The 12175-nt window shown below is 52.1% G+C and overlaps 1 protein-coding gene across 5 annotated transcripts in view; it reads left to right on the forward strand.

Annotated features, from left to right (window-relative positions):
* CUL2 (cullin 2) overlaps window positions 1-12175 on the forward strand; it is a 91072-nt gene that overhangs the window by 37940 nt on the left and 40957 nt on the right. For 4 of the 5 annotated variants that reach the window (XM_062211200.1, XM_062211201.1, XM_062211202.1 and 1 more), the window contains 2 exons: window positions 1450-1544; window positions 10451-10556. In XM_062211200.1, coding sequence (XP_062067184.1) covers window positions 1450-1544; window positions 10451-10556 — 201 coding nt within the window. The remainder of the gene's footprint in view (window positions 1-1449; window positions 1545-10450; window positions 10557-12175) is intronic. The other variant, XM_062211203.1, reaches the window with a different exon arrangement.

Consider the following 12175-nt stretch of genomic DNA (forward strand, 5'->3'; position numbering starts at 1 on the left):
AGGCATTCCTGGATCGCATGCTTCTTAAATTATTTTTGATTATATATAGATATACATATATATATAAATAATTTAAAGATCTGTTTATTTATTTGAAAGAGTTAGAAAGGAGAAGAGACAGATCTTCCATCTGCTGGTTCACTCTCCAAATGGCTGCAACAGCCGGGGTCTGAGCCAGGCCTAAGGCAGGAGCCAGGAGCTTCCTCCAGGTCTCCCATGTAGGTGCAGGCACCCAGGCACTTGGCCGTCTTCTGCTGCTTTCCCAGGTGCATTAGCAGGGAGCTGGATGGGAAGTGGAGCAGCTGGACACAAAGGAGAGCCCTTACGGGATGCCAGCTTTGCAGGCAGAGGCTTAAGCCACTGCACCACAGCGCCAGCCCATTTTCGATGATACGTTGGCAGGTGGTTCTCCGGGCTTGTTGTCTACAGCAGCAGCAGAGAATGTCGCCTTCTTCCCCAGCCTGGCTAGAGTGACTGCTCTTTCTAGTGTATTTGCTAACCCGATAGGCAGAAGTTGCTACTTACAAGTTCTTTCTCTCATGCTAGGCCTTAGTTGTTAAAATTTTAAGTTTAAAAGCATAACGCTTTATCAGAGATTTAGATAAAAATTGAGGTCATGACTTGTTTAAGGTCATGTGGACAGCAAATGAAAGAATTATGATAAGAGAACCCTAATATCAGCGTATTTTTGTCGTGAGACCAGATTTCTAGATTTCCTTTAGAAAATGAATTCTGCAGAAGTATACCCGGGGAACGGGTGGTGTTCGGCCCAGTGGCTGAGACTCTGGCTAGGATGCCCCGCCCACCTTGGAGTCCTGAGTGTGAGTCTAGCTCCTGTCCGTGTGGACTCTGGGAGGCAGCTGTGACTGCCGACGGCCGTGAGGAGACCAGATTGAGTTCCCGGCTCTGTTGCAGGCATTTGGCAAGTGAGGCGGTGTGTGGGAGCTCCCCCTCTTCCTCTCTGCCTCTGAGATTTGCTTGACTCTCCTGTTTAGAAAGGAAGAACTTTGTATGAAGTAAGTACGAAACGGCTTATTCTGATCACGTAGAAGGGTCAGTTCTGTAAAGTCTGTTTACAGAAGTGAGTGGTTGGAAGTGACAGATGCTCCTGGCAGGCTGGCTGGAGTCACACATCTGAGGAAGCGCCCAGAGGGAAGACATGCGCTTGTGTTCTAGCCCAGAGCACCGTCAGACCATCACCTTTTGTCCTTCTGCCTTGGGAAACAAAACAATTTATTCTCTGTTGTGGGAGCTTGCTTTCGTATCTAAGGCTCACATGTATTCCCCAGGCACTTCATTCTTACTAAAAGTCATGGAAATGCGACCTGTAATGTAATTTATGATGCTTGTGTGATGCAAGTTATTTCGGAACATTATTTCTGATGATTGCGTAGTTTGCAGTGAAAATGACCAGTGCTTTCTGAATAAAAGTGTTTTCTCTTCATATAGAGAGTTCTGGAGTCTGAGGAGCAAGTGCTTGTAATGTATCATAGGTATTGGGAAGAGTACAGCAAGGGCGCAGACTATATGGACTGCCTGTACAGGTCAGTGTGCTTTCCCTGCCGACTCCCCCGGGGTTGCCCGCACTCAGGAACCGTCCCCTTGCAATGCTCTCACTCGGGCTCTCTGCCCTGCGGCTTGGGTGGGTATCTGGGAGCCCGGCGGGGTGTGGTATGGACCGTATCTCCGGGGATGGCTGTTTCTCACACGTTCTGGACCCTAAGCACGTGGTAAGCCTCAGAGGGAAGATCCACCTGATGAACCCGCAGTGGAGGGAATGCAAGCCCAGGCCCCACGGCTCCAGCCGTCAGACTGTGTTTCATGGACGCGCTGTGGAGTGCTTGGCGGTTTCCCTCACCGCGGCCCACGGTGCTGCTCCTGCTGTGGCACCGTCTGGTTGCTTTCCTTCCTTTCTCAGGATGACTGCTTCCAGCATGTTCGTCCCATGGTCTCTTTGCCAAGCCTGCCTTCCTGGCCGTTCCCGCTGTGTTCCTGGGGTATTCTGTGCTGTCTTCTCCAACACATTCATGCAGATGTCCATGCTGGGACCCGGGGATCCATTCGGAGACGTGGCCTTGGGCGACTTAGTCGGCATGATGGTGTGATTGTCCTAGGCCCGCGTTGTCTGTGGGATCCGTCGTTGACCGCAGGGCTGTGCTTAGTGTAATTGATGAATGGTGGCCAGATCAGGAATCGGGGAGTTAAGTACACCCTTCGGCAGGGTGTCCTGTCCTGAAGTGGTGGTGGACTGTGGCCTGTGGTGCGTGCACTGTGACTTGGTTCTCACTGTGGAGGTGCTAAGGAGCTGAGCTGTTTTCAGAGTGTTTCCTGCAGCCACATCGTGTGTGGCAGGATGTAGGCTCTGACCCGTGTGTTGTCCTGGGCTGGCTGGGTCACCAGCCCGGCGTGTGTGTCACAGAGCGACACTTCACTTCCGTCTGGCCTGTGTCAGGAGCTGGTGCTCATTTCCCAAAGGCCCAGGGGAGCACCACGGAGTGCAGTGAGGACCTCGGTGCTGGGAAGCCCGGGTGTGCAGTGGCTTTACAAGGCGTCACAAGTCAGTGTTGCAGCACTGAGCCATCTCGACTTGGACTTTCTCCTTATCTGCCAACATGTGATGATGGTAGAGAGAGCTTGCAGATTCCCTGAGGCAAATGTGGGGGAGAGCGTGCTGTCCCGCCGTTGTCCTTGTGGGGCAAGGGGCCTTGGATGCCGACACTCGGAGGACAATGACCTGCACGCCTCGCGGTGGCCCCTCCTTGGCGGACACCCGTGCTTCCTGGTTTTCCCTTACCCTCCTGCCTTTCTGGGCACCAGTGTCCCGAGCACTGGTGTGGATGAGCTCTCAGTGTTGGCCGTGCTCATGCCTACAATCTTCACAACACTGAGTGTGTCTGACAGCATCACAATACTCACAACACGTGTGGGACAGTGTCACAATACTCATGACACAAGTGTGTCTGATAGTCTCAGTACTCACAACATGTGTGGGATAGTGTCACAATACTGACAACACATGTGTCTGATAGTCGCAGTACTCACAACACGTGTGGGACAGTGTTGCAATACAACACGTGTGTCTGATAGTCTCAGTACTCACAACACGTGTGGGACAGTGTCACAATACTCATGACACATGTGTGTCTGATAGTCACAGTACTCACAACACGTGTGGGACAGTGTCACAATACTCATGACACATGTGTGTCTGATAGTCACAGTACTCACAACACGTGTGGGACAGTGTCACAATACTGACAACACATGTGTCTGATAGTCGCAGTACTCACAACACGTGTGGGACAGTGTTGCAATACAACACGTGTGTCTGATAGTCGCAGTACTCACAACACATGTAGTACAGTGTTGCAATACTCATGACACAAGTGTGTCTGATAGTCTCAGTACTCACAACATGTGTGGGATAGTGTCACAATACTGACAACACGTGTGTCTGATAGTCGCAGTACTCACAACACGTGTGGGACAGTGTTGTAATACTCATGACACATGTGTGTCTGATAGTCACAGTACTCACAACACGTGTGGGACAATGTTGCAATACTCATGACACATGTGTGTCTGATAGTCGCAGTACTCACAACACGTGTGGGACAATGTTGCAATACTCACTACACATGTGTGTCTGATAGTCGCAGTACTCAACACGTGTGGGACAGTGTCACAATACTCATGGCACGTGTGTCTGACAGTGTCGCAGTATTCACAACACGTGTGTGATAGTCGCAGTACTCATGATGTGTGGGACAGTGTCGCAATACTCACGTGTGACAGTGTCGCAATACTCAACACGTATGTGTGACAGTGTTGCAATACTCGCAACATGTGTCTGACAGTGTCGCAATACTCATAACATGTGTGACAGTGTTGTACTCAGAACACTTGTATGTGACAGTATTGCAATACTCACAACACGTGTGTCTGATAGTGTCAGTACTAACAACATGTGTGTCTGACAGTGTTGCAATACTCAGAACACATCTGTCTGATAGCATCGCAATCTCAGAACACGTGTGTCTGACAGCATCACGTACTCACAGCATGTGTGTCTGACGGTCAGCGTCACCATACTCACAGCATGTGTGTCTGACAGTCAGCGTCACCATACTCACAGCACGTGTGTCTGACGGTCAGCATCACCATACTCACAGCACGTGTGTCTGACGGTCAGCGTCACCATACTCACAGCACGTGTGTCTGACAGTCAGCGTCACCATACTCACAGCATGTGTGTCTGACAGCATCACAGTACTCACAGCACGTGTGTCTGACGGTCAGCATCACCATACTCACAGCACGTGTGTCTGACAGCGTCACCATACTCACAGCACGTGTGTCTGATGGTCAGCGTCACCATACTCACAGCACGTGTGTCTGACGGTCAGCGTCACCATACTCACAGCACGTGTGTCTGACGGTCAGCGTCACCATACTCACAGCACGTGTGTCTGACGGTCAGCGTCACCATACTCACAGCACGTGTGTCTGACGGTCAGCGTCACCATACTCACAGCACGTGTGTCTGACAGTCAGCGTTACTCACAGCACGTGTGTCTGACGGTCAGCGTCACCATACTCACAGCACGTGTGTCTGACGGTCAGCGTCACCATACTCACAGCACGTGTGCAGGTGTCTTGAACCGTATGCTTGGTGTTTCCGTGTTTGCTGCTGAGGATTCCAAGGCTCAGAGCAGGCAGTGACTTGGCTCAAGATGGTGCAGCCTGTGCGTGAAGACCGCTTCTGCCGAATGTCTCTTCTCAAGCTCCCACGTGACCCCTGAAATCGTCTGGTGCCCCAGGGGGTGCAGGGAACGGAGTGCTCGGCTCGGCTTGGTGGTGTTGGTGTTGTGTGACTGATGGCTGGGTAGAATGGGCGGTGCGCCCTCTCCCAGGAGGACGAGGTTGACATCGGTTGGGTGACAGCTGTGTGGGGAGCCAGCTCACCCCGGCCGCCCCGTGTGTCTACCCATGAGGGTGTAGTGAAAGGCAGGAGGCACAGATCAGTTTTGTTTCTAAGGGTTTTTACAAAGCACTTCTTGCCTCTTCTTGACTCTGGTCAACTTAGGAGATGGCTGTTCATTAGGCTGGGTGATTCCGGTGACCCTCCTGCTGGCCTGCCCAGTTGCCCTCCCTGTCTTCTTAGAGCCCGTGGGGCCGAGAAGTACTTACGGTGTTATCTTGAGAACAGACAGCTTGTGGAACCCAGTACATGTTAGCTGAGAATAATCCTTGTCAGATTTCCTGGTGTAGACTTAAGTGTCTGACTTCTCAAGAGGCTTTAGAGGTACCTTAGGTTATTAGTTGTCAATTGCTGTGTTGTTTTTTTTTTTTAAAGATTTATTTATTTATTTGAAAGTCAGAGTTACACAGAGAGAGGAGAGGTAGAGATAGAGAGAGAGAGGTCTTCCATCTGCTGGTTCACTCCCCAATTGGCTGCAATGGCCAGAGCTATGCCAATCTGAAGCCAGGAGCCAGGAGCTTCTTCTGGGTCTCCCGTGCGGGTGCAGGGGCCCAAGGACTTGGGGCATCTTCCACTGCTTTCCCAGGCCATAGCAGAGAGCTGGATCAGAAGTAGAGCAGCTGGGTCTCAAACTGGCACCCATGTGGGATGCCGGTGCTTCAGGCCAGGGCATTAACCTGCTGAACCACAGCACCGGCCCCTACTATATTTTTTAAAAATATATTAATTTATTTGAAAGAGGGAATTTTCCCATCCATTGGTTCACCCCTAAATGTCCGGCTGGAGTTGGGCCAGGACAATCAGGAGCCAGAAGTTTAATCTGGGGAGTTCAATGGGTGGCAGGAACTCAAGTGTGTACGCCAGCACGTGCTGCCACCCAGGTGTGGTGATTCCAGCAGGAAGCTGGAATCGAGAGCAAGCTGCAACTCGAACCCCAGGTGTACTAACAGGTATAATTTTTATTTTTTTAAGATTTATTTTATTTATTTATTTGAAAGAGTTACACAGAGAGAGAAGGAGAGGCAGAGAGAGAGAAAGAGGTCTTCTATTTGCTGGTTCACTCCCCAGTTGGCCACAACAGCTGGAGCTGCGCTGATCCGAAGCCAGGAGCCAGGAGCTTCTTCCAGGTCTCCCATGTGGGTGCAGGGGCCCAAGGACTCAGGCCATCTTATACTGCTTTCCCAGGCCATAGCAGAGAGCTGGATCGGAAGTGGAGCAACTAGTACTTGAACCGGCGCCCATATGGGATGCCGACACTGGAGGCGGCAGCTTTTACCTGCTGCGCCACAGCGCCGGCCCCTTAACTGATCTTCACTGCTAGGACTAATGCTTACCACATTGAGCATGATCATTGCAGAACTGGTAATACTGCAGAAAAGCAAAGTGTACTGTTAACAAGTTGCCTGGCAGAACAGTAGAAGAATGTGTGCCACTGTACCGTACCTGAGTAGAGCAGTCAGGCATTATGTCCTCTGGTAGAGTGTAAACCTTTTAAAAGGTACTGAGAGCTTTTTTTTTTTTTTTAAATTATTTCCTAGATCATGTATCTATCTTCAGTTATTTAAATTTTTAAAGATTTTGTTTATTTGCAAGACAGAATGACAGAGAGGAGGTGAGAGCCAGAGAAACAGAGAGCGAGAGATCTCCTGTTTGCTGGTGCACTCCCCAAAGGGCCATAACAGCCATAACTGGATCAGGCTGAAGCCAGGAACCAGAAACTCCATCTGGGTCTCCATCCTGGGTGCAGGGGCCCAAGCACTTGGGCCATCTGCTGCTGCTTTCCCAGGCGCATTAGCAGGGAGCTGCTGTGGAAGTGGAGCAGCTGGGGTTTGAACCAGTGCTCTCATGTGAGGTGCCAGGTTGCAGGTGCTACCTGCTACCTCCATATAGCTTTAAACAGAAACAAATACATGGTTAGTAAGTTTGACTGTAAAATACTGCAGTACTCGGAAAATAAATTAGGAATGATATCCCTACCAGAATAAGAAATATTGTGTCAACGTTTTGCATTGTGGCTTTATTCTGAAAGCTCACCAGAAAGAGTCAGATGTGAAATGAGAAAGAGTTAGCTAATGTAAGTTAAAGCTTTGTCCCGGAGGAAGGCGCATCTTTCCCTGCCGGCTCTGCGCCAGTCAGAGCTGTAGAAACAGTGCTGGCTCAGTGCACCTCCCAGGGCTCTGCAGTGGAGAAGTGCGCACAGAGCCAGTCTGGAGCCACACTTCCTATCGCAGTGTGAGAGCTGCTGTCGAATCTGAACAGCGAAGGCAGAAGCTTTAGGAAACTAGAGATGCCGGGGATTGCAGTTAGCGGCCCACCGTGGGGGTGGGGCGCGTGGAAGGAGGTGACAGAGGTGTGGTGAGTGGTGTTAGGAAGGCGGAAGGACAGGCTGTGTGAATCTGAGCTTTCAGGCGGGCTTCCTGGGACGGCCAGGCCGCCACTCACCTGGGGAAGTGGCCAGGAGCAAGGCTCGTGTGGGAGAGCACGCGTCCCTGCCGCAGGCAGCACGGGCTGCTCCCTGCCCTGGGAGAGCGTGCAGTCTCGGGAGGCCCTGCGTGTGTCTGGAGCATGCTGAGAGGGCAGAGGTCTTGGTTCAGGATTTCATCTCTGTTCCCAGTGCCTGGTAGGCCTTGTCCTCCCCCGGGCGTGGCCAGTCCTGCCCGGCAGGGGCCAGGGAGAACGGAGTCTCTGTGCCAGCACTGCCACTTGCCGGCAAAGTGGCCGGTGGCGAGCTGTGAACCTCTGCGAGCCGCAGCTTCCTGGTGTGTGACGCGAAGGTCCTGGCCGACCACACGGGCCTGTCTCGCACGGTCCGACCAGGCGACGTGCATGGCGCTGTCTGACCCATTGTCTCATACCAGCCTTTGCCGTGCCTGCTGTCTGGAATGTGTTTATTGAACAGGTGGTTTTTAAGGACTTGGTGCTTACCTACCCCTGTTCTTAACGCTGTCTACGAAGCTCTGCCCTGTAGGCCTTAAGTTCTCCAGCGGAGACGGTCCTACGAAACAGGTAAACCAGTGAGAGGGCCATTATTTCACACAGTAGCAAGTGCCCTGAAGGAAAACCCTGTGTACTCTGTGGTCATTGAGTTGACAGTGGGAAGTCATGGTCAGTTTAGATCGGAGGGGCCAGCATTGTGGCTCAGTGGTTAAGCTGCCACGTGGGGTACTGGCATCCCATATCAGAGCACTGGTTCCTGGCTGCTCCACTTCGGATCCAGCTCCCTGCTAACGCACCTGCGAAAGCAGTGGCTGATGGCCCAGATACTTGGGCCCCTGCCACCCGTGTGGGAGATACGGATGGAGTTCCAGTCTCTTGACTTTGGCCTGGCCCAGCCTCAGCCATTAGGGCCATGTGGGGAGTAAACCAGTGATGGAAGATCTCTTTCCCTCACTTGTCTCCCCTCCCCTCTCCTCTCTTCTCCCCTTCCCTCCCCTCCCTTCCCCCCTTCTCTTCCCTCCCCTCTCTCCCTTTCAAATAAAATAAATCTTCAAAAAATAATTTAGGCTGGAGTCGAGGCATGGCTGAAACTGTGTTTGAGCTGAGACTTGCGTGAGGGGCCAGTGTTAGAGTAGCTGGGGAGGGCCTGTCGGGCGAGGAGGCCGGCCTGGGTCTTGAGTTCCTATTCCAGCCGGAAGGCACGCCTGGAAACACAGTAAGAAATTATGAGTCCTGAGAGGATGACGACCTGGTGTTTGAAGGAGAAAATGTAGCACGGTTAGTGACTGCTGGGCTGGAGAGGCCAGAGTGTCACACGCACAGCGGGGCCGGCGGCCTCGGAGTGACTGCTGGGCCAGGGTGGCCAGAGTGTCACACGCACAGTGGGGCCGGCGGCCTCGGAGTGACTGCTGGGCTGGGAGGCCAGAGTGTCACACGCACAGCGGGGCCGGTGGCCTCGGAGTGACTGCTGGGCTGGGAGGCCAGAGTGTCACACGCACAGTGGGGCTGGCGGCCTCGGAGTGACTGCTGGGCCGGGGAGGCCAGAGTGTCACACGCACAGTGGGGCCAGAGTGTCACATGCACAGTGGGGCCAGAGTGTCACACTCACAGCGGGGCCGGCGGCCTCGGAGTGACTGCTGGGCCGGGGAGGCCAGAGTGTCACACTCACAGCGGGGCCGGCGGCCTCGGAGTGACTGCTGGGCCGGGGAGGCCAGAGTGTCACACGCACAGTGGGGCCAGAGTGTCACACGCACAGTGGGGCTGGCGGCCTCGCAGCGCGGTCTCCCGGTTGTGCATGTGGGAGTGGCGCCCGCTGTCCTGCTGTGAGGAACCCTGTTTTTTGTCGTCTCCCAGACTTGTTGGTGGAGTCACAGGCACTGGGAACATCTGTCCTTGTTTGAGTGTGCGTTGCCGGAATGCTGAGCTGACCCTTTGCTGTGGCAGAGGGAGCCTTGGCAGGTGTGTGTTCTCGCCTGCAGGTCCCATCGCTGTTGTCTCCATGCTGTGTTGTCAGTGGCTCTCCCACACTGGCAGGCCTTTCCGAAGGAGCCGCCTTTGGGAGCGCTGGAGGCACTGGGTGCCGTCCCGGAGGTGGCCGTGTGCCCTCGCGGCACGTTTTGCTGTACTGGGAACTCTGTGTTCACCTTGGGGAGCTGCGGAGTTTGTCGTGATTGTCAGCCTTGGTGTGACTGAGCCGTGTTCTTCCTGATCAGAGGCCTCTGGTGGACAGGTGATCTGGTGTCTGTTGGTCTCACCCGTACTTCTATAGCCTGGCAGTCGACTCCATGTTCTTACCCCTCCCGTTATAAAACTGAGTTGACTGTGGCTTTAAAAAAAATTCTGTTTAATTTTTTAAAAGTGGACCTATCTTGACTTACCAACAAAAATCTGGGAATTAGAAGATTAGGTTTCAAAGAGCCGATCCTCAGAGAGGAGTTACTGGGCTGTGTGAGGGTTTTTGAATTTTTAGGTTTTCATTTATTACACATTTTTTATTTGAGAAAGAGGGAGAGGGAGCTCCCCACCCTCTCACCCCCTCCCGCCACTGGCAGGTTCACTCCCCACATGCCCACAGACGGCAGAGGCTGAAGCCAGGGGTGGGGAATACATCCAGGTCTCTCGTGGGTGGTGGGAAGACGATGACTGGAGCCGCCACTGCTGCTCCCCAGGGTCTGCACAGGCGGGGAGCCGATTCAGGAATTATCTGGGCACTCTGACATGGGACATGGACAGCTTAACTGCTGGGCCGAACACCCACTCCCAGGTGTTGGAGATTCTTGGAGCACAGCCCTTGAGTTCCGTGGGACTGAGCTGATGGTATTGTTGGACTCTGAAGGTGTCTTTGTCTCACAGAGAATTGGGGTAGTAACTTTTATCTTTTTATTTCTACTTTCTACATAATAATTTCTTTTGGACATACTACTGAACTATAGTTAATTTAAAAGGCAAACATTATTGTTCTAAAATTGTAAGTTATTTTCCTTTTTAACGATTGTTGACTTAGTTTGCGATGATCCTGCGTTTATTTTTCAGGTATCTCAACACCCAGTTCATTAAAAAGAACAAGTTGACAGAAGCTGACCTGCAGTATGGCTATGGTGGTGTGGACATGAATGAGCCTCTCATGGAGATAGGAGAGGTAGGGCAGACACACGCGTGTCTTTATGTGTGTGTGTGATTTGACTCAGCGTTGTGGCTAAGCACACTGGGTTGACTATGTTAAAGTTGTCACGGTTTTAACAGCCAAGTTCTAAGTAAATAAAGTGCTGTGATGATTTCCCAAGCATCCTCAGGTAGGTCAGACGGACAGAAAAGATGAGAGTGTTACTATTTTAATAATTAAATTTATGCAAGATGAATGCCTCGATTAATGGTTCTGCAGTGTGGAAAAGCTCATGAAAGTTATTTAGAAACTGTTGTTAAGCAGTATGCAGAACAAGGACCTAGAAGGCTGGAGGAGAGGAGACACTAATTTTTGGATACAACAGATTTATTTTAACTTGACTTGAAAATCAGAGAAATTCAGAGTAAGACAGTGAAATGTTCGGTTCAAGTCATTCCTTCAAGTTCTTGGGCACAGTGCGAATTGAAGCGTGGACAGTGACCGACTAGACCTGCTGGTGGAGAGAGGAGCACTCTTACACGGATTGTGTACGCGCTTGTGTTCTGTGAGAACTTGATGCTGTGTAGTAGGGATGTGGCACAGTTCATGACGCCATCCACCTGCGTTCCAGGATCCCGCTCTTAACAGACAGTGAGCATCGCTGAGCGCTGGCTTGTTCGGTGTCTGTGTGGGAGGCTGTTGCTCGAGCTGGGAACAACGCAGAGGGGACTCAACTCACAGCACTTGATTTACATATAGGAAGGCGATGCGAGGGTTCATGGAGAATGGAAGGAAACCAGGCTGCTCTTGGTGTGAGAGTCTGGAAGCCACACATAGCTGCTTCATAGAGCACGTTTCCTGTGGGAAGGAGCGGTGTTTCACGGAGGGCACCCGGACGTGGAGGCTGCGTCCCGCACACCCTGGGTGCCCACCGCATTTCTCCCTGCCTTGCTCGCACTCCGCAGCTGCAAGACGCTGTTTTCCTACGCATCAGCTCTTTCTGCCCTATTCGTGCTACTTACAAGGAAAAAAAGGCACAACTGGCAGGTGCTCTTGTGGGGAAATGATTGCTTTTACCTACACCATGGAGCAGAATGAAGTTGACCCCGGGACACGGAAAACAGAGGCTGGAAACAGCCCACGTGGGTGCAGTTGGTTGGAAGCAGAGCAGTCAGACTTAAAAAACTGATTCGTTTTTGGTACTAGAATATTCTTCACTCTGAATGGGAAAAACATTGATGTTTAAAGGCTTAACTATGAAAACAACACCGGACAACCTTTGGAGGGCAAAGTGGCAGGTCACATATGACTGAAAGACCCAGAAAATGTAAGTTCCGGGAAGATGGGTGAACCTAAGTACACGAAGATGTATTTTCACTAAGAAACACTGCAGGGGCGACGTTGCGGCACAGCGGGTTAAACCGCTGCCTGCGACGGCGGCATCCCGTGTGGGCACCAGTCCATGTCCGGCTGCTTGCTCTGAGGCACCCCCCTGCTGATGTGTCTGGAGGGGCAGCCGATGATGGCCCGGGCGCTTGGGCCCCTACTGTCCATGCAGGAAACCCTGATGGAGCTCCTGGCTCCTGGCTTCAGCTTGGGCCAGCCCTGGCCAGTGCAGCCATTTGGGGAGTGAACCAGTGGGTGAAGGATCTCTG

The sequence above is a fragment of the Lepus europaeus genome, chromosome 14, assembly GCF_033115175.1.
Source record: "Lepus europaeus isolate LE1 chromosome 14, mLepTim1.pri, whole genome shotgun sequence".
Lineage (NCBI taxonomy): Eukaryota > Metazoa > Chordata > Mammalia > Lagomorpha > Leporidae > Lepus > Lepus europaeus.